Genomic DNA, 22,804 nt, shown 5'->3' with positions numbered 1-22,804 from the left:
CTTTCTTCTTCAAGAACGTGTAAGAGGTTGCCAGGCCCCAGAAGAAGCCTGAATGGCCTTCCCATTCAGAGTGACACTTCTAAAGTGTAACCAGTGCTACCTGTCCTGCAAGCCTTGCCCTAAGGCAGGAGAGGCTCTACAAGTAGCTGGTGGAGAGAAAATAGCCTCTGCCGCTGTCTTTAAGGTTGGTAGCACAGACCTTCTGTGCCTTCTGAGGCACCTGCCTTTTGGCAGCTCTACTTTCTCTCTTCCTAGTGGAAGCATATGATGCCTAGGATGGATGTCTGAAAGTCCAGAATAAACTATATACTTTCTTCTGAGATTCATTGCCATACAAATGTAGCAAATCACTCCACGTGACGCAATTTCCCCAGAACTTGTTTTCTGGCAATAGCTAATATTCATCTTGGCTTGTTTATACAGTCAATCTCCCCTGCTTCCGAGATCCATCTCTATAGCTCCTGAGCAACAGCCACATAACAGATTCTTGTTAGAAACAAGTCTTCGACAGCTGTACGACTGGGACATGATAAAATGGTTCTTTGGGTGCTCTTCCATAACACAGAGTTGCAGTGTCCGCTGGAGAAATCCTCATGCTGCAGCATCTGACAGCACACTTCTCAGGCCCATCCTCCTTCCTTTGCCCCCTATATTACTCTTAAAGCAACCAAATACAGAATGCAGCTCTTCTCAGATCCTCATAACTACTTGACTACAACACGATTTTTGTTGCTGCTGGACTACCTGGACTGTTGGTCATTCTGCTATTACTGAATGGACAACTGAAGTTCTTCAGAGGGCTGTTAGCATTAAAAAAAATGATAGGTAGCAAAGCAGTCTCCAGACAAAGCTGGCTTTAGACAACGTTTTTGTAAGAGCAGTTAAAAAAGTTTCGGTAGAGAACATATTTACTTGTTTTTATGATATTCACCCTAAGAACCCTAAGTCACCAAAATGACTTGATACTGTGATCACCTCCCTCTTCCTTGGAAGAACTTGGAGTTCAAATAGGTCCTCTCCTGGTTTTAAGGTTTTGGGGTTTTTTTTAATTTAAAAAAAAATAATAACCATACTGTAATGTAGTAGAGTTAGAGATAAAGACCATTTTTACACAAAGTTTCTATCTAGCTCACAGGGGAGCAACTGATTTACCTGCCTCCTTGTATGAGGCCTGTCAACAGGACAGCTCCCACCTTCCAAAGGACTTCTCAAAAGCATCCTTTCACTGCACATACTACTAGAGCCCTCATTACCATAGCGTCAGTAGAATTCCTCATAGTTTGGCAAGCTGGAGACTGGACATCACACCAAAACTAGTATTTTATTTTTTGAAAGGAGCAAATTTCAACTCCAACCTAACCAACACAAAATAAAACCTCAATGTTTAAGCACACCTCAGACGTTAACTGCATTGCTACTAACTTGTCTCTCTTCCAGATGAGAGTGGGTAAGTTCTTCCTTCCTCCCTCCCTCCCTCCCCCACTTCAGCATTAGTAATAAACATAAATAAACACTTTCCATAAACACAATTACTCTACAAACCTTTCTGCTGCGCTGCAAATGAGTTTGGAAAATGACTGGATCAGAAAAAAATGTAGAAAGCCTTCCAAAACATCCACATTTTTCTTCTTACCTCCTGATAAAGGTCACTGAGATCCTCATGATGTGCCTGCTTAGAGCATCCTGGGAACTCTCTGACACAACAGGAATCAGGCGGCCAGTCCATCTCTGTCATTTCCAGCCAGTCTGTGAAGTACACCACCCCACAACATTTAAACTGCAAGGGAAGGATTAGCCAAGATCAGCAATAATGATGCTACTTCTTCATAAAAAGTAGGTCATCAAAAAACCTAAATAAATTCCTATTAACAATTTTAAACATATTTACATAGGACTAAAAACATCTGCTGGCGCTTCCACCTATTTTCTTTTGCTGTACTTTGACACAAAAGCGATGTGAAAAATGTAGTGCAGTGACTTATGAACCCCTCAGAAATTGCCCACGATACTGCTCTGTCCTTTAAATCGCAACTGCTCCCTCAAAGGATGCTTCACAGAAATTGTCCTACCCTGCAATTCTGCTATCCTTACTACAAGGAACTACCATGTGATGATTTCATGTCAAAAGGGTAACTAATGAACAAGCATACTTCTGGCTGAAGGAAGCAGGAAGAAAAGATGATTAAGGTCTGACTAGTGAGGCCTGTTCCTGCAAGGCTGTAACTGTGGTCACAGCTGTTGAAAACCAGATGAGAAAAAACATAGATTTACCTGAATACAGAAAAAAAAAAGAAAAAAAAGATTTTAAAAGTGAGCAAAAAGGTATAAAAATCACAAATGCTGAAAGGAAAAAGGAAAATGGAAAGAAGGGGTGTAACACTAAAAACACTGCAACAGAATCAACCATAAAATGAAGAAGTCTGGCTGCAAAGCAGATGAGCCATAATTGGCTATAAAAAACACCAGGACTAACAACCTGTCTTCTCTGCAAAGCACAATAAGAGATTTAGAGCCAAATGACCAGCTTACCACATTCCAAGCTGCTTTTACATAAAAAAGGGCTGAAGCAGCTACATTAGATTTTCTTCAGCACTGGATAAGGACTCAGTATGAGGGAAAAGCAGCACTGCTGCAGGAACAAGATGCTGCTTTCTTCTGTCTGGATGTTCTCCAGTACCAGCCTGAGTGTAAGTCATCACCTGGTTCCTTCGACCCATGAGCTTGAGAATATTTGTGCCCCTGTGCCTTGACTTCACCAGTCCTCTTACAAATCTCATTTCTTCCTTTTTCACCACAGCTTTCATGTCTCTCTTTATCAGTTCATTAGCCAAAATTCTCCCAGCATAGCACTTTCTAAGGGAAGCTCAAGCTTTGGCTCCTGATCGTAACCGCAAAGGCCACCTTATTAAATATCCTTTCCTTACTCAAATCTTTTTTTTCTCACTGCCCAGGTCTTCCTTCCTGACTTCATTTGATCCTTCCCACCTTCCTTAGCACAGCCACAACTCTGATAACTAGATTAGCCAAGGGGTTAGGCAGAAAATACATTTCCCATCTCTCTCAGATGTTAAAAGATACAGAAGCAGGAGCACAAACCTGATCAGGGCTGAATCTTTGGGAACAAAGTTGCAACTACAAATATTATCTTTAGGAAAAAACCTGTACTTCTGACTGAAGGAGGGCCCCAAGCATTGTGCTCATTCAGACACAAAGCACGTACCAGGCTCTGACATCCACCGGCTGACTTACGAGTAGACTGAACTAAAAGGAGAGCCCACCAATTAAGCAGGAGCTGCAAAAGAGCCACGTCAGTTCACATCAGACCTTCCCCAAATCGTTCCTCTGGTCAGAGACGGAACACAGGAAACCTAACTTCTAAAAGGAACATTTTCCTCCCCTGGAAGACTTAAGGCATAGCTGAAGTTTCATTACTAATATTCATATTAAAAATGGCCATTGTGATGACACTACAACAACCAGGGGGACAAGAGGCAGCTTTTAATTTAATCAACTTAGATATTTAAATCAAAATACAGTATCAGCTCTACTAAAGGAAATAGAGACCATTTGATTATGTTATCTCAGGTACAGAACAGACACAAACACTCTACTTGTATATGGAGAATTACTGTTTCACAGACACTTGCATAGCCAGTGCAGGGGAATGGGGAGGGTGGGGGGGTGTTTAACCTCCTTTAGTCCTCACTCTCTATTTCAGGTTTTAGTATAAATACAGACTACTCAAGTGCTGCCAGGAAACGCTTAAACTAACAGGAAATCTGTGCAACAATGATAGATTTAAACATTTCAACAAGGGCAGCACAATGACAGGCATTTAAAAAGTTCTCTTCCTGCACGTGAGTTATATTTGGAGTTAATGGGTTTTACCTTGGGCAATTTCATGTTTTTGCAACATAATACTTCATTCTTTCTGAAGTTCGTTCTGAATTTTAGTAGGCTAGAGGGCAAAGCTGTGAATACACAAGGAAGCTTTTTGATTTGTTTCCCACACCTCCCAGTCAAAGGAAATAAAAACCCTGATCACTTTCTCAAACCACAGCCCAAGAGACAGTGTGGGCATCTTTTTGGAAACTTCCTTTCCCACTCATTTCTACCTAAACACATATCTTAACCATGACAGCTCCACGGAAGGAAACTTAACAGAGCCTACAGGAAGGGAAACACAGATTAATATTAAAACAGCACATAGAAATGTTCATTTTACTTCACCTGCAGATTTTTAATTTTATACACATCATATTCTTAAATGTTATAATAATCCTAAAAGGCGTTGAAGTCCTAACCTTACTGGCAAAGATGACAGTGTTAGCAATTTAACTGAAAGTAACAACTTCTTTGTGTGCTTGTGGTTTAGTGTATTTAGGGCCTACAAAGTTCAAGACTTGGATATCACGTGATGTTAAAAGACACCATCACTACACAGGGTTTCACATGAAACAAACTTGCATTTATTTACCTATTCACTTAAACCAAAACTTTCTCCTTTAGCAGATAAGTAACTTTTGCCAAGCACGTATTACTTCACCTCATGAATTAACTGTTGTCTTACCTCCCTCTGGAAAAAATTCCAAGCATGTGTCAGCCACTGGTACCTAGGTAGGCCATAATTGGTCATCCTGGCTTTCAGCGTGATCATATCGGACCACTGCACTGGAACCTGGAGCGAGGAAAGAAAAACAATGCACACAACAGATCAGTTGGCTTGAAGATCCAAACCCAGAACGTCCATCTATTCCAAAATCTTTCCAGTGCAACGGCCAAAATAACCTTGTATGTAAATAAACAGGAAAACAAGTGCTTTGATTTTTCTGACATTGAAACTTTAGGAGCTTTATTAAAGTATCAGGAAAAATTTAGTTATATCCTTTACTTAACGTACACTGAAAAAGGAGCGGCATTTTTTAGAGATTCAGAGATAATGGGATACGATTTGATTACAGCGTTACCAGATTTTTTTTAACCTGGTAAAAAATTTTAACCAAGCCCATCCAAGTCATCAGGGATGCAACTTGTCTGCCCCAGTTTAAGCATCTCCCTGTTGTTGTCTTAGTCATTAGAAACAGGCAGCCACATGGGGCAATTCATCTCAAGATATATATTTTAAACAGAGTGCGTATCATTCTCTTGAATTCTCAAACTCATTTCACTGCCTAAGGTGACAAACTTAGGTTTAAACATCTGACTTCTAAAATATATAAAACTGAGATGAATTCTACCCTGAGAGTCTTCTCAGTGGCTTTCTGGTTTTGCCTGGAGCCCTGCATGCAGGTATCCTGAAAGTACTCGATTTCAGTATCCTGCTCAAGAACAGTAACAATGAAGTGTAGACAGTGAGACCTGTGAACTTTTTTCTTTGCACACATTCAGACGTGTAAACCTTTTCTTCTGAAAGAAGGATTCTTGAAGTATTTTTCTCTCAAATTTGACTACTCAGAAGCAAGTTGCTAGTGCTCTCCATTGTCAGACTAGGACCCTCAGTTTTTAATTTGTCAGGAACAACAGAAGCAAGTTCTATGGCACCTGGCATACAATGCAGTTAAGAGTCAAGGTAAGTAACTTCTGTTCAGCAGCAGAAATTTCAGTGTGCCGAATTAAAACAAGGAGTTGAAGACTTTGCAGTTACCCTTCTAGACACACATACCATTCATGCAGAGTTTTGCCTTGCTCCCATTAGCCTTAATACTCATGGTGAAAGAAATCACAATTGCAATATCAGCTTTCACTTGGAGAGCAGGGGAGCCCAGCTCCTCTAGCAGCTGCGACTTAACTATCCTGTTCAATTTTGAGTGAACAGTAAAAGCCTTTTACAAATAGTAATAAACATTATCTATGGGGAAAAAAAATTATCACAATACTTCCCAAGGAGTCTCATCTTTGTTGCGCTAGATGCTCTACAAAAATAAGAGGGACAATCACTGCCTGACTGACCCCGTAATCCAAATAAGAACATTTGATAATGTTTCATTACTGCTGCTAGTTACATTTTTGATGCCCTGATAAAGCTCCATATATAATAAATGTATTAATAATATCCCAGAAATTTAACACACCTTTCATTTAGCAGAATTATTTCTTAAGCTATAAAGCACTGAACTCACAATTGTCTATGTGAAAAATGTGGTAGCAGTAGTGTACTAAAAACACTTAAAAAAGTATCACAGAGTATTTCTACCACAAACATTTACACTGGTCACTACAATAAAATAATTTGTGTTTTTATTCAATGCATTTCTCTTTGCACTGCATTGGAAGTTAGCACTCCACCTTCTTTGGATAATATTTGATATTGCTGCAATTAAGCTTCTATTTGCTAGACTATTTCTTTATTATCTTATTTGAGTTGAATGCGGTCCAAGGTTACACACGTAACACAAGGCATTCAACTTCTTTATGAAAACAATGCAAAGCCAGGAGGTGGGGGTGTGTGGGTCGGAATCAAGAAGTGAGAGAAGGAAAATTAAAAGCAAGTCAAAACAAACGAAACCCCACTGCAGGAAGGCAATTTGAATTCTGGAGCTAAGGATGAATACTGGAATCTGTGTTTGTTTGGTTCCAAGAATGCCAACATACCAAACCAAGGACATTAATGTATCTATAAAATAAGCTTTCTTTCAGCTCATGCATGCAATACCGCACAATTATACATGATGTTGAGATGCATTTCGTTGACTATACGCCAACACTTTTCCGTAGTGTGGAGACAAACAAAAACTAGAGATGCTGGCTTGGTGTTAGCATAAATTCTGCAAAGCTCTGTTTGCCATTGGGATCTACTTATTCATTATAATTTTTCTAATGAGTATCAAGGCTTGACCAATGCCCAAGTAAGCTGTACACCCACACTGGCTTTTCAGTCTTGTGGGTGGAATAAATAAGTCATGAGGCACACTTCATGCTGAGAGCTATCATGAGCTGGAAGGAAAATTGTTTATACAAGGACTCTTAGAGCATCTTGTCCACGTGCCAAGGACAGCTCATATTGGATCAGCAGAGGTGGTTATGCCTCAGTGACATTTTTGACAACATCACCCACCACCTATACTAATGCCAACCAATTCTCTGAAACCCACCAGGGGCTCATGTGATTTCATGCTACACTGAAACCAACATGACATCAAATCACACCCACGGGTATAAAAAGGGACTCTTATCTTAATCAAGCAGAATAGGAGAAAGCAAGCTCTAGGGAAGTGACTTGCACAGATATGAAAGAATGACTGCAAAAAATGCTGTGCTCTTCCAGGCTGCCACATTCCCTACAAGTTTCAGCAGCGAGAAACCTGAGACTGGCCCACTTCATCACACAAAGAGCAGCAGTGGTAGAACAAAGACACTAAGAAGACAAAATCAAATGGAAAGAGAAAACAAAATAATCCCAGTATTTCCTTATCGGAATCCAAAAAAAAAATATATAAAGGGAGAGAAGAATAGGGACAAAAAAAAACAAAAGCAGTTGCTGACCAGATTTTTATCTGTTGTGTTTGCATGCTCATGTTCATACACTTGGACTCCTGGGAGAAAGAGGAAGAACCAGAGGAGCATGGAGTATCTGGGTTCACTGTGACACACTGCAGAAGGTGCAGACACATAGCTCAGCACTGCTTCTTTTTGCAAAGGGGTGCAAGGAGACCCATGTTTTTTTCTGGACAGAAGCAGCATAACCAGTGCCTTAACATATGGTAGGGCTATGACAGCTTTTATCAAACTGTCCCAGGTTTGGGTTTCAGTAGCATAGCAGGTAACTGAAAGCTTGGGGGATCACACTAAAGCACACTGTAACTTCAGGTTCTCGACTAGTGAGGGCTGGAGGAGGCATGTACCACTGCACTGAAGGCTATGTTATTGCTGGCAAGATTTCTGTGGAAAGACAGATGTTAGCTGTAACTGTCATCCTTGGCAAAACCCCTGCAGAGGGTAGCTGTGCCCACAGGATGAAGCATGCCTCTTCTCTGCATTTCCAACTTTAAAATTCATCAATGTAAGCTGATATTTAAAGTAAAGGGACAGTCGTAACAGTTATGATATTAGAACACCCCTCTGGAATTTGTACTACAAGGGAATGAATGCTGATGCAAAGTGCTGCCACATAACTCCAGACTTCAAATCTGCCAGAAATTCCTTTGTCCCAGTACCCTGTAAGTATCAAGAAGGCTCCTTCCCATCTTACTACAATGTATGTGCTACTCACTGTTGGAAAGGCCAGTATATTGGGCATATCTTGGCAGCTCAGAGAAACTATTTGTCTGTCTATTCATAAAAATGTACCACAGCAAGTACAAGACGTAAGGATATAGCAGCCAGTAGAACAACATGTCAGTTTAATTTCTGCTCAACACTTACCCATTTTCTTGCATGATGGCTACAGGTCTTCAGTCTGAAAATTAAAGGCTGGTACAGCTATAAACACTAGACAGAGATAAAACCTCTTAACAAGTTTACAGATGAGAGTGTTTTATAGCCAAGACATGTTTTGCTTAAAACTGGCATTTATAGCTTGTGGAGGCAGCGTGAAGATTTCAGCAGACAACAAGTCCTCTACTGAAAGAACACACTGTCTTTTTACAAGGTACACTCCGCTATAGCTCTTCAAAAGATGAAGAGCTTCTGAGGTAAAACCCCTTCAAATTCTTACATCTCCTCTCTCAAAATACTTAAGGCTGAAGTTTGTACCTGATCCTCAAAACTTCCAACGAATTCAATGAGAACCTGCCTAAGCAAGAACTAACAATAAATAAAGTCCTTAAATCAGGACTGCAGGATTTGGCTCTCAAATAAAGAGAGGGTGGACAGAAACCCAGATAGGACCTTCCAGACAGAAAAGCTTTCCCAGAAGAATTCTGTTTAACAAAAAAAAAAAAAAAAAAAAAAAAAAAGGCAGCCGCTTGAAATTAGACTGTCGGAATAATGAACAAAGATAAACACTACTGCAATTAGAAAACAGCTAGCTAATGGAAATTTCTGTTTTCTTCTCTTGAAAAAACACAGCCTCCTTTTCTGACTCACCGTTATTTCCTGCTCGTAGGTCCAAACACCACAGGCCAGTTCAACGCAGAATATTACAAGCAAGCTTCCAAAATACTGCAGAAAACAGAACAGTCTTAGTTACTTTTGATACTCAGGTTAACTTCGAAAAAAAGGACTCAGTAATACTAAAGGACATCTCAAAACATTAGTAACATCTCACATGATTGAAGACATGAGATCTGAAATACGTTTTTGTAACCAACACATTAAAAATTCATGCAGCAAACTTTCTAAAGGTTTGTCATGTAACATTTCTTACTAACTTAACATAAAGCATATGAACATTGCAATGGGAAAATAAATTCATTTCCTTGTTGCCCAAGAGTGCAAGGCTACCATGAAAACAGTTGCAGAGGATGATATTTTTTCCTTCATGTATGTGGAAAAAAACAGAAATCTCTTTTTTCAGTTCTGTCCATTTAAGCAACATATCCAAATCATGCAAATAGCCAAAAAGGGGAAGAAAAAAGAAAAAGAAGAATAAAAGAAGAGAAAATTGAAAAGACTGAAGCAAATAAGGTTCTTGAAAGTTATGTTCAAATCAAAGTGATTTAGATATTTGAGATCAGGCATAAACATACATGTATTTATTGAGATGGACTGAAATATCTTTGTCTATTACAAGATCTAACACTTGAACTATTTCAAAATAGAAAAGTAGGTGTATAAATGAAGAACCTGTACAGGTCTTGGTAATGACAGTTAAGAAAAAGTGGTTGCTATGATTAAAAAGAAAAGGACTATCCCTCCATATAGCATCAACAAACCCTTTCTGAACTGCAGGATAAAGCTGCATGGAAATTAAGACTGCTTTAACTAGTGTTCTCTATTAAAAGTAACCCATTTAACTTTTATTGAAAGCAGTAGTATAGTTCCACTCATTCTTGACTCAAAACTTTCTTCCATGTCAATGGACTGAGCTCCCCCTTGTTCTCAGTACACAAGAATTAAAGTTACAGTCTTCATGGATTTTCATTTTATTTAGAAATCAAAAGAAACACCATCACAATATAAAATAGAATAGAATAAGTATATAATTCCATTAGTAGGATACATGCCAAAAGGCTTCCAATTTAGTAATTTCATTCCTGAATCTATTTAGCACAGGTATAAAAGACACAAAACAGGTACTAAGGATAAGTGGGGTTTTTTATTTTCTGTTAAAGGGTCAATAAGTTGTATAATTTAAAACAGAGAATAAAAATCCACAATATTAGGATTTAACAGTCATCTACACAGCACCTTTTTCATTTACTCTGTCTAGAACAGTGTAATTCACAGATACCTTGGCAACTACTGAACAGTGTCTTCTATTTGCTGGTCAAATCTAACTCCCTGATTTAGGTTTGTAGACACAAACAGCCAAATTAAAAATGTGTATATAAAAATATTCATCTGAACTTTCAAGAGAAACCTATACTCATACCCTCTCCCTGCAAAGGTCTGTTCGATAAAGATGGTGTTGAAAGAAGAGGTCCAGCTGTCCTAGTCTCCATCATGTTACATTGCATCCTCGTTGTAGCTGACCAAGACATCACATATCCTTACAAATCAACATTATGAGTTCACACAGAGCACCAGCAGAGGCCTTCAATAACCAATACATTCATCCTCCGAAAAGAGGAAAAAAATTGAGTCATACCTTGTAAGAACGATTATGCTTTCTCTAAAAAATAAATTTATGAGCTTCTAGACAATGTATCCACTATCGCTGCAGTGCCTGCAAGTTATGAAAAAGGTTCTTTACAAAGTATTCGCTTTGAAAGAAGGAAAGAATGCCACATGCTTCAACTCTTTGAACTCATACCAAAAAAATGTTTAAGGAAATCACAGCTAATACTGAGATTTCTGAGAGTGAGAACAACTAAATGTTTTGATGAAAGGCAAATTTGAGTTCTCAGCTGTGAAAAAAAAAAAAAATCAGTGGTTTTATACTCTAATTGAGTAACAAGCCTGGGACTACCTGCTGTCCCCAGACCTTATACAAAACTCACTGATCATGGTGAAAGTGATACATCTGGGGGTATACATCTGGCATTCTCTGGAAAACTCTTTATTTGCAGTTCCTTGTAACATTTCATTCATTCACCAGCCTTAACATTTGAGACTTCCTCATTTTTGTCAGCATATCGTTAAGAAAGTTTGTGGTAGCAGTTGAGACAGAAGAGCCAAACCCAAGATTTTCTCCAGTTACTGAATACAGCCCAGGACAGAAAATTATTTAGTCAGATTCACTCATAAAAGACTTCTGGGTCTGCCAGGAATTGAGCACTCCCAGCTAGCACATCTGAACACATCTGGGCACTGCAGAATCAAGCCTTCTGTCCTGAGAAAGTACATCATCTACTGATAAGGCAAAAGACAAAAAAAAGACACAAAGAGTTTACACACATGAAAGCACACGCTAAGAACTGAGCAACTGCAGGCACACCAAACTTGCACACAGGAGCTTCAGTTTCACCCTGCTACTAAAGGGGAATATTATACCTCTCTCCAAATGTAATGGTTTGAAAAACAAATAATTTTTTTAGAAGTTGTGTGGAAAAAAAACCCTCTAACCATTACTTAAATTTATTACCCCTAATTTCCATCTTTCAAATACAGAAATTATTACTGGCTTCAATGCTTATTCCTTGTCCCCAATTAAATTCCCACTGGAGTCTGAATGATAAATGCATCGTTCTGCGTTTACACACTTCTGCTTTTTGCCAGAAACAGGGACTTTGTTTTGAAATAAGGCTTATATTTCTTCCTGTCAGCTGAGTGGCTACATTTTGTAAAGGAGACTAACACACTGAGGAGCACTATTCTGTATTACACTCAACACTGTGCCAGCAGGTCACTGATACTACCTTCTATACAAAATCTCCCTAACATCAGTCTTGGCCATCACTGAAATATTTTCTAAATTATTCTTTTTTTTTGGCAGGGAGAGGTTAGAATTGGGGAAGGCACAGAAGGGAGTGAATGGTTTCACACAGATATCTACATATCTAAAAATTATTATAAAATAAAAAAAGTCTACAAGCAACTAATGCAAAGTCATGATCACTTCAAGAACTAGACCTTTCATATGTCAAGTCCTGCAGACTTCTAACATTTCTCTTTTGTAGGCAATTGCTAATCACTATCATTCTTTCCCTAGTGAGACTATGCAAAGCCATCAGAAAACTGAAGCGGCTTCATCCTGTTACAAACCTGGCAGAGAGTTTCACCCAAGGATTTCCTCCAGCAAGGCTGTGAAAAAGCTAGTTTCTTCCTTGAGAGAAGCTGAGTGACTGAAATGCTGGTAGACAACACTATTTTGAAAGTAACAAATCCATGTAAAAATATTTGTCAATTAAAAAAAAATATATAAATGTAACGCTCCTCAGTAAGTCACAAACACACATGTGGCCAAGATCCTCCTGAACTCCAGTATCCCTGCAGTGTCAAATGGATGCTGTCAACTAGCAGGAGCTACTTCTCCAGCATCCTCCTCATTAAGCTTGCTCACCACCGCTGGCCACAGGGGAGGAAGGCAGGCAGGCAGGCAGCAGCTCAGCAAAGCAGTAGCTTCCAACAGGAGCATCTTGTCTAATACCAGGAACTTTGCACAAGCTCCTGGCTTTTTTTTTTTTCCTGCAGCAATGAATGGGTATGTGTGCGTGTCTCCATCCTCAGAGTACAGAGCTGCAGCGCTGACAGCATGCAGAGGCTTAAACCACTGTACTTTTCCAACACACCAGTCCTGAAACAGAGGTGAAGGAACTGGGGACCCTGTTCAGGAGAATCCTGTTCCCCTCCCTTTCTTGTGCAAGAGTAAACAGGAAACAAGTGGGAACAAAGTCATTACTGTGAAAACCACTTTCAGAGATGTAAAGACAGACGGATGAAGGTCCAAGGGAAGATATTAAAGATATTCTCTATGTAATCACAAGACCCTGTTCTGCTGAAATACTCTTCATATGGTACAGGTGTAAAAGCAACCACAGCTGACATCCTCATCCTGCCCTGAAACTTCCAGTGCAGAAACCACACACATCAACAGCACAGAAACCCACCACAATGAATACTACCAGATCATATTCAGCTACTACAGTTTGTAACAGCCTCCAGAGAGGTCATGCTCCTGTGCAAATCAGACAACTGCAAGTCTACTTCTACAGAGAATTCATACGTAAGACAGAAAGGACAATGGGATAGTGGAACATATTGTATGGAAATCCAATAATGATGAAATTCCACAATAGAAGGGAGGTAACCATCAAGTAAACAATAAAATGCAGGAAAAAAAAAACACAAACAAACCACAAAACAACAAACAAAACCGGGGACTAGCACTGAAGTAATAGGTTTTGTGCCAATTCAGATGGCTATTCAGATAGCTTTCTGCATAAAGGCTATTAAAACCTGATAAAGTACTCGAAAGATACATGGTATTTTCACATACATATTAAAAAAATCAAAATAATTCAAAACTATTTTCAGAAAAATCTGTTTGGATTGCCTAAATAGGATCGAAAGTTTCAGTCTGAATAAAATTCCTGCACACCACAGCGGCATCCCATAAGAGGGCACAAGTTCCATATACACACACACACACACACACACCCCCCAGTGCTTCATACAGAGACCATATATGCTCTGGCATATGCCCAAAATGTCTTTGAATCTGTCCACCTAAGGCTAAAAACTGAACAGCAAAATTAATTTATCCAAATTAAATTGTAACAGGTTTTTGGTTATCCTGTTTGTTCTACCAAACTAAGCAAACGACCACCACCACCAAATACATAACAGGAACACATTTCCTTCTTCATCACCTCAACCATTTAGATACAAACACAAATAAAAATAGTAAATCCAAACACAAAAGCCACAATTACTGAATCTCAGATATTTTGCATTTGTTTAAAAGGTGTTTGTTCCAACAACTCCCATTCTGTTCAGAGAATAATGTTGAACAGCACACACATGAAGTACCTCAACACACAATCTCTCACTCATGCTTTCTATCCTGCAGAGTACAGGATTTTTTTGTTGCAATTGTGGGCAACTGCAGGGAAGAATATAAAGCGTGAAGCACAATGTTTTTTGTTTTCTGCAAAGATGCAATACAAAACTCTTAGTGTAGGTCTAGAGATTTTTTGTTTGTCTTGAATGTGCCACAATTCCTGCAATTAATCACTTAATATAACTTGTCTATGCTTTTCAGGCAACAGGTGAAAAGAACCGGTGAAAAATAATGTTCTATTTTTGTTACAAACATGGCAACAGAACAATGGAAAAACTGGGACTTCAGAAAACACAGTACATGGAGGGAGTTCACAAACATTTTGTTCCTCCCCCCACCCCAATCCCCAGTTTAAATGCCCTTCTCCAAAATACTTCCAAGAACATGGAATTTTTCAGAGATTTTTTGACAGTGGAAGCATTACATTCTAATTGCATTTAGCAAAGGAAAACTAGTTAAAACTCTAGTGTTTTGCGGTAGCCATCTTCAGTGCGATAGCCAGGGCAACGTCAATACCCAGTGTCCTATTATCGACCGCCGTGACAATCGCACTGGCACAGCTACGAAAACCACATGACTGAGGTTGCCCTTCCAAGCTCTAGTGTAAGTATTATGCTAGAAATTAAGTTAAGAGCAGGAGCCCTCATAAGAAATCTGACGGCTTAGGGTATTTAGTGACCAAGGAGTCACTATGGCCTGCTGGTGCTAGAGCAGCCCGGGCAGGTAAGGGCAGTCACACTGGAAAGCCGTGCATACATAACCAAGTACATTCCTGAAGTGATACCACAGGGGTTTTTTTCAGTCTGCCAGCTGGGTTGGGTAATTTTTTTCCCCAATGACCTGTGGAATGCCTCATCAGCATTCAGCTACTATAACCTGTAAAATCAGTGGACTGTTATCCCACAGACAAGGAGAAACAAAGACCCAAAGACATACACAGTCATGCTCTCTTGATCCTGCTCGTACCAAATGGGGTCTGACCATTTTGTTTGCAGCTTGGAACTGTGAATTGGAAGTAAGAGTCTTGAAAACATGTACTGATCTTTTTCCTCCTTCAAACCTTTTGGTTTGCATGTTGCATGACACTTCTGTTACTGTCGTCCTAGAAAACCTGAAAAGACTTCACAGCCTACAAAATTCATTTCTACAGAACAAATAGAACCCATCACACAACACACTCAAAATACTGACTTCTTAAGCCCACTTCCAGACAGCGAGAAAGCAAGACAGCATTCTGCATGTGAAAGCAAATGGCAATGGCAGGCCGGGGCTAATGACTGGAGTCAGAAGTTGCAACACGGTGAAGAAAAGGGCCAGCATGGAGGGTGTTGAAGCTTTTGGAGAATCTGCTCTAGAAGACTGTAGAAATGCTTCCATTTTTGAGCAAATGTGCCTCTTTCTGAAGAATCAGTGTACTAATTAATGAATTCATGTGCTCTGTATTCCATTTAATAAACATCCTTTTTCAAGTATTACCACTACCCTACCAAGCGCTTTTCTTTTCTCCCAGAAGACATAAAACTTATTTTTTTCCCCTCAGACTCAAAGGAAACAGCAACCCCTTTGTCAGACCAAATGAAGAGCAGCTGATCGGCAAGTCCAGCCTCTTCAGACTTGCTGTCTGCTGCTCACATCACGTTCCTGAGCAACGTGGTCCACATGGCAAGAGGGGCAAGGGCAAGGGCTGACGGATATTCCAAGGGTAAGGCTGCTGCAGAATTAAGCCTTACCAGAATTCTAAAAGACCAGAGTATATGGTATGTAAAAGAAATGCCAGAAAATTTTAAGAGGGTTGTGCATTGCATTTCCCAATGGCTAACAGCCTGAGAGCATCAGCCTTGTTTTTCTGAGGCACAGGTCATCCAGACATCTGCCTGCACCCTGAGAAACATCAGATGACCACCACTGCTACATCACCCATGGGAACCAGACTCTTTCTGTGCAAAACCTAGTAAGAAGTCCTTCCTCCCTCAGTAAGTTACAGGCTATGGTTCCCTTCATTTTTGTTACAGTTTACAAACTAATGTGGTTACTGTAATGATTAATCCAGCTATACTTTTTTAAAACTGGAGCAAACTCTCATTAAATGGAGTCAGACAAGCCGCATGGAAACTGAAATCCTCTGTTTATCCACTCCGGCACCTCAAACTTTCCCCTGCCCTCCCTTCCTCCCTCCTCAGCTCCCTCAGCCCTGCCCTGAAGGGATTAACAGTTCATTTGTCATTCCAATTTAAAATTTGGTTTACTTGCTTGACAACATAGAAATTTGTGAGAGATGCAGTCACAAGTCAACAAGGAAATGGCCTGAAACCACCAACTTACATTAGCTACTGAATACCATCCAGTTCTTCAAAAGAAATACATTCCACAGCAAAATGGCCAAATATCTCTTACTTATAGATTCTAGTCTCCTAGATCACAAAATTTTATCAGTCTTAAAGCCTGTGACCTTTGCAAAGTCCGAGTTTTAGAAAAAGTGGTAACTACTTATATAAAATGTTTATAACTGATTTTCTGATATTTTTTTTTCAATGAACATTTTATTTGTCTAAAGTGTTCTTTTGATTGACCCTTTTGCTTTTTTAAAAACTAAACAAAATTATTTATGAATAGTTGGAACATTGTTCACAGCCTCAACTCTTCTGTGACATATTAATGACCTGGTTTAAATTTTTACTTTAATGGTTAATCTCTGCTTATACAAGGGAACAGGTATTACTTTGGAAATAAGCAAATGCACACATCAGACAACTATTAGGATTTATTTGCTCAAGGCTCAATTACCTCAAGTCAATGAACTCCAAGGAATAAGGGTTGTTGAAAGGTCATGGTAAAGTACTGAACAGGACATAAGTAAAGATATCCTCACAGCTTACCATATTCCCCTTCCCCTTTCTTCTTCACTTACTTCATAGGATTTATATTAAAAAATAAAGTTTCCTGTTCTGCACAGATTTTTGAAACACATCTTCCTTCATCTCTCTACCCCCTCTATTTTCTACTAAGGAAATTAAACACCATAAAAATGGTTCTTTAGTCAAGAAAATCCTTTTTCCTTGCAAAACAGGCCAAATCAGTGCTGATACATGCAGTAACTCTGCCTCAGCATGCCCTGAAACGCTTCAAACATTCACCACCTTGACTGAAAAAGTGCTCTTAGATATAAAACCCACACCGCAGCCTCTGTGCACACAGCAAAGTGCCTCTGTGGTTAATTAGTCAAGAGGGCAAGATTAGGTAAGAAAAAAAAGAGATAAATTTACCTGACAGGACATCCACTCCATATTCTATTTGTGGCAGCAAGAATGGAGCTGAACTGCAGTGCCAAGGCATGCCCCAGAGGTGAGGCTGGGTTGTATTTCAGACAAGACAGGGGCATTTTTGCAGAGCTTTGTGGATCTGTTTACTCATTTACTCCTTCCTTGCCCTCAGGGACTCTCCCATTCCCTACTCCTTTCACCAGAGAAAAAGCTGGGCAAACAAGCAATGAGAAAAGAGGAGCTGGAAAGGACAGAGGGGAAAAAAAGCACTACAGCAGCAAGACCACATATCATCCCAGCAGCTCCCCACCTTCTTTTCTCAGTCAAGATGCAGCATCCCTCATTTCCATCCTGGTGTCACTCCCAGCTCCCTAGCCTCAACAACCCCAGTCCCTTGAACGTACTGTCATATCAACCCGTCTTTTCAATAGCTTCCCGGTACCCACTTCCGTCACTGCACTTGACCAATCTTTCTATTACTATCTTCCCTCCTCTGTTACCAGGAGAGTACCACTCCAGAGCCCTCTTCAGCTCTGGTGCCATTTCAGTCTCTTCTACTGCCCTGGGTATCGGTGACTTTCAAGAACTTGGAGGGTGGAAGCAGTACTAACAGTGTAACAAGTGGGAATAGGGGAAAACAGGAACAAAGAAGATAAAAGGAACAAGGCTTGCTCCAAAAGTTTTGGATCATGAGGCCACACATAGTGACACCTAGGAAAACCAATACTCAGGACCACACATCCCCAGGAACAGGCAAGGTAGTCACCCCCATCACAGGTAAGCCTAAAAGCACAGCACACAGTAAAAAGCGTGTGACAGAAATCCAGGCAGCATGTTTCATGCTGAAAACATTCTGGAACCATAAAATTACTACTGTCAACAGGTATTTATCTTTTAATTTCACACTGTGATTTTTTTTTTCCAAAAGGATGAGTAAGTGGTCTTCACTAATGTAGAAGTACACCAAAAAAAAAAAACCCAAAACATTTCAATTGACAGCATTATAACCACACTGTCCAATCTTGCTGTCGTGAGTCAAAGGCATTTCCCTGAATTTCAAAATTTCAAAGGGCTGAACAGTTGTTACTTTGAGCCACTGGATAACTGCACCAAATAGTACTATGCTGCCTCTGCTCTGGTATAACGTGGCTGTGCATTCAAGGCAGCTGCTAAGTGCTAGGGTGAAAGAAGCGGATCATCACCATGAGCACAGCAAACATTTGGATTTAAGCCAAGCGTTTGAAAGAAGACCTGGACACTCCCACCAGCTCCATTCCTATCACGCTCCTCCACCCCAACACTCTTCCCTCCATACTCCTCACACAAGCAGCTGCTCTTGCCTGAGGTTTGGTCAGCAGGCAGCACCCTTCATCTCAAAATACCTCCCCATTACGCTAGGCACCTTGTGTCTCTGCTCTGTAAACTCCCTCTCCTAATTAAGAAAATTTGGCACTGTTTCAAAGCACTTGCCTCTCTGCAAAAGTCTTTGAAGTATATACACAATCCTGTCCTGTACACTCACATAGGGGAAGACGAGGTCAACAAAGTGCACCTCATCCTTATGCAGACAGAGAGGCCGGCACTGAACCCCAGGACCAACATAGTCCACCCCACCGTGCCGGGAGCCCTGCAGAGCGCACCCACCCCTGCAAAGCCCATCTTTGCTCTGTGGTGACACTGTGGCATCACCAAAACTGATCTCAGTATCTAACAATTTGTATGAACCTTACAAATCCTGTTTGGACAGGGAAGTTTCATTTCAAGGCAAAAAGATGTCTAATAATCGTTAGTACAGGCATCTCCTCAAGCAGTTCACCTTTGAATTGAAAGTTAGAAATCCATAAAGGGAAAAAAAAAAAAAAAAAAGCTCTGTGTTTATCTTCTTGAGAAAGTTGCTTATATGTGAAATTACTGGGGTATAATAAAAATTGGTGAATTTTAAGTATATTTTCTCTTACAAGTGGAACGTCAAACAAGCAGCACTTCAAAATACAAACTAAATGTCCAGCCCCTTACTTACACTGACTGTGAATGCGAGTTCTAGCACAGTACTGGCCTCTGAGCATCAAACTGGTACTACAGTGTTATAAACCTACTTAAACCAGTCTTTCAAGAAGGCAGGCCAACCTGTCTTGTGAAGAAGTTTTCCTCCTGCTCACACCATATTCACACACACACACATAAATGAACTGATGATAAAAGGCTCACACCACATTCACACCACACACATATAAATGAACTGATGATAAAAGGCACAAAATATGAAAGATAACCCGGTCTTTGTCCTGTCTAATTCTAAACTGCATGGGTTTACCCCAAGTATGTTTGTCAGTTATTCTTTCCCTTTCAATGCTTGGTAGTTAAATAATGAATAAATACTTCTGGTTGGTAAATAACAATTCCAGCGCCAAATGTTAATACAAGGTATTGGAGCAGCTGTGACTGTGGTAAGAGTCCACCTGGGTCAGAACAAATATCCTTTATTACTGTAGAACCAATAACCTACATTATTGAAGAAATAAGTGGTGCTAAGTTCTTATGCTAATTAATGCCAATTGTAGCCATAAGTACTGTAGAATTAGCTGGTGTTGTGGTACTGTAGAGTAGGCTAACATTTCCCAGAATAGGAGTTCTTTCTAGGAAGACATTAGGAGTTACCGATACCTTGCAACACAGCAGACATCCGAATTTAATCACCCCGTCACCTCTGCACTGCAGACTGAAATGGGTGTACAGGTACAGAAGAATCTGCCCCGAGTGCTGATACGGTCAGTGGTTTCCCGTCATTCTTCAGACGGACTCCACAGAAACCACTTTCACCAACGCTGCATTTAACTGGCTAAGAACTACTGACATGAAACAGCTACATGTACACAACGTTCGTCACATGCCTCCAATTTACCTTTTCAACCAAAACATAGTACCATTTCATTTTTTTCTTCTGTGAAATACCAGCCTGTTTTTAAAGAAAAGACCAGTTTAGTTTAATGATTGCTTGTCTGGTTGTGTTTCAACTCAACAGACAATTCAGTTTGCCAAGTTTCAATTTATAACCAGGTTATGCCATAAGTGAATTAATAAGCTCTTTGACCACACACCAACAGGGTCTAACAGCGTATAGCTCTGAGAAATACTTATTTCTCTGCCAACTTTATGATAAAACTCAGTAAAAGGATTTGCCCTATTGACCATCAAATATTTCTAACAGTTTTTCCCTTTGCGAAAACATATGCAGACAAATTTGAATCCTGTGCTGTTTGAATGCTGTAATTACAGAAAACTCATAGTTATAAATGCCAGATTTTGCAATGAAAACTCCAGCCAAGAAAATATTTTCCAGTGGGATTATTCATGAAGCTCTTCTTGTCAAACAACGGAGTTTACTCTTGTTGTTTTAATAAAACAAGAACTTAAAAAAAAAAAAAATCACACACCCATGAAGTTACCATTCTTAGAGAATAAGGGGGGCGGGGGGGGGTGTTGGGTTTTTGGGGTGTTTTGGGTTTAGGGTGCTTTTTTAGTTAAGACTATATGCACAACAGACTCAATACAACCCAAATATACAGAGCCTTAGAAGAGGTAAAGGACGGTTCCGGATTTGAAAAAAATAATTTAAGAATCTTGCCAAATAAACTGTAATAGGCACTGTTAAACTTGTACTCTAATTTCTTATCCTTGGACTTTTTATACGTTCAAGTCAGGGACTAGCAACTTACAAGAGTCCAGATCTTCCAGTTTAGGCTGGCATCACAGCCACTCCTACATGAGGACATCAGTCATACACAATACTTAAATGTCATGCACAATAATTAAATTATATTACAGGCACTTAGGGTACACATGGGCTTTTTATACCAAATAGCCTTCAGGACTACATATTCCTGATGCAATTAAAATTAAATAATCATAGCTTTCAAATGCTGGTTCTACAAATAATAAAAAGCACACACCCCAGAAGACTGAGGTGTTATATGTTCTTACAATTAAGCTGAGTAAACATTAATTCAATTTATATTTATGCCCCATGTGAAACTAGGAAGTTTAGTCAAGCATTTAATCAATTGCAAGATAAAATTTCAAAAACAAATGAAAATAATTATGTATTCAGATGTATTATAAATATCTAACACCGTAAGATATATATATTTTTATGGTCCTTATGCTTTATTAGATTTTCCAAAAATCCAAGTCAATTAAAAACATTAGCACTAGCAACTAACACGCTGCCAGCAACATCAAGATTTGTATCCAAATATTGCTGCATGCCATAATTATGGCTGTTCATGTACTTCAAAAAGAAGATTAAAAACATGATTGAAGAGGTTGTTAATGTTTTACATGAAGGTTCTTTTCTTTTAGTTCATCTGGTTGTACAAAAGCTCATTTTGTTGATCCATCACTTTTCTGATTAGCCTGATGAATGAAGCATTGACTTACGTCTGCGTACTTCTATGGTATAACATGATTGCATTCATTTAACAATTAATCAAAGACAATGAGATACTTAGGAAGATATCATTTAGGGTTTTTTATCAGTTTGCTTTGCAAGCGCAAATTTTCAGGCTCCTGAAAATGAAATGTTGCAACATAAACTGATAGAAATTTCTTGTTTTGATTTAGTATAATTTGACTGCCTAAACACACTTTAAGTAATATATTTCTAGATGGCATTAGAAGTGGTAAATGATTTCTTCTTTTCACTGACAGTTTAAATAAACTGAAGGCCAAACCCAGTTATAAATTAATTTTCTTTTTAATTAGGTAGGATTTTTTTCCAAGGCTTATACAAAAAATGGTAACTTTTCTAGATACTATGTAGCATTGATCAACATCATATAGTTACTTTTGCCTTTTAATTAGTTTTAATTCACATTAAAAAAAAGTATCACCACTATAAAATAAAAGAACACTTCACAAAAATAATCTTAGCAAAAACCCTAAGGGTTAATAAGTTTACCATCTTTTAATACTTTCACTATTTGTATAAAACAAAAATATGTACAAAGCTCTCTTAAGGTACGTGTGTGAGAAAGATGACTAGATAAATAATTGCATGGCATAAAATTACATTCATTCATTATTTTCATGCAAGTGCTCTTAGCTAAAGTAGTATCTGTCTTAAAACTTGTTTCCATTGACTTTAACATTGCAAGGTAAAGATCTAGAAATAAAAAATGCATGACTATTGTATTACTATAAAGTATTCAGAATTAAATGGCAGTTTTTCCTAACTGTATAACTTTGAAACAACAATCTTCATATATATATATATATTTTTATATATATATATGTGGGCTTAACAAATACCCAAAAGGAGAAGCAGCATTTGCCCTCTTGCAACAGGAAGAACACTTCTGCTGCAGACCTTCAGCTGGAAATCTCAAATAAAGCTTACTCCAACCCTCTTAAGTAAAAAAAGCCATTTTAATACAAAACCCCAGTAGTTTCATGATAGGTTTAGCTGCAGTTCGAATATTTCCTGTTAGTTAAAAGTGAAGGCTGC

General features: G+C 39.1%; 1 protein-coding gene across 4 annotated transcripts in view; it reads right to left on the bottom strand.

Annotated features, from left to right (window-relative positions):
- The window catches only part of TSPAN12 (tetraspanin 12), a 45,314-nt gene that overhangs the window by 5,888 nt on the left and 16,622 nt on the right, over positions 1-22,804 (bottom strand). For all 4 annotated transcript variants that reach the window (XM_055807590.1, XM_055807589.1, XM_055807591.1 and 1 more), the window contains 3 exons: positions 9,025-9,099; positions 4,571-4,678; positions 1,634-1,777 (listed from right to left, as the gene is read on the bottom strand). In XM_055807590.1, the coding sequence (XP_055663565.1) occupies positions 1,634-1,777; positions 4,571-4,678; positions 9,025-9,099 (327 nt within the window). The remainder of the gene's footprint in view (positions 1-1,633; positions 1,778-4,570; positions 4,679-9,024; positions 9,100-22,804) is intronic.

The sequence above is a fragment of the Falco peregrinus genome, chromosome 6 (assembly GCF_023634155.1).
Source record: "Falco peregrinus isolate bFalPer1 chromosome 6, bFalPer1.pri, whole genome shotgun sequence".
NCBI classification, from domain to species: domain Eukaryota; kingdom Metazoa; phylum Chordata; class Aves; order Falconiformes; family Falconidae; genus Falco; species Falco peregrinus.
The sequence above is the reverse complement of the archived record's forward strand: the minus strand, read 5'-3'. Positions and strand labels throughout refer to the sequence as shown.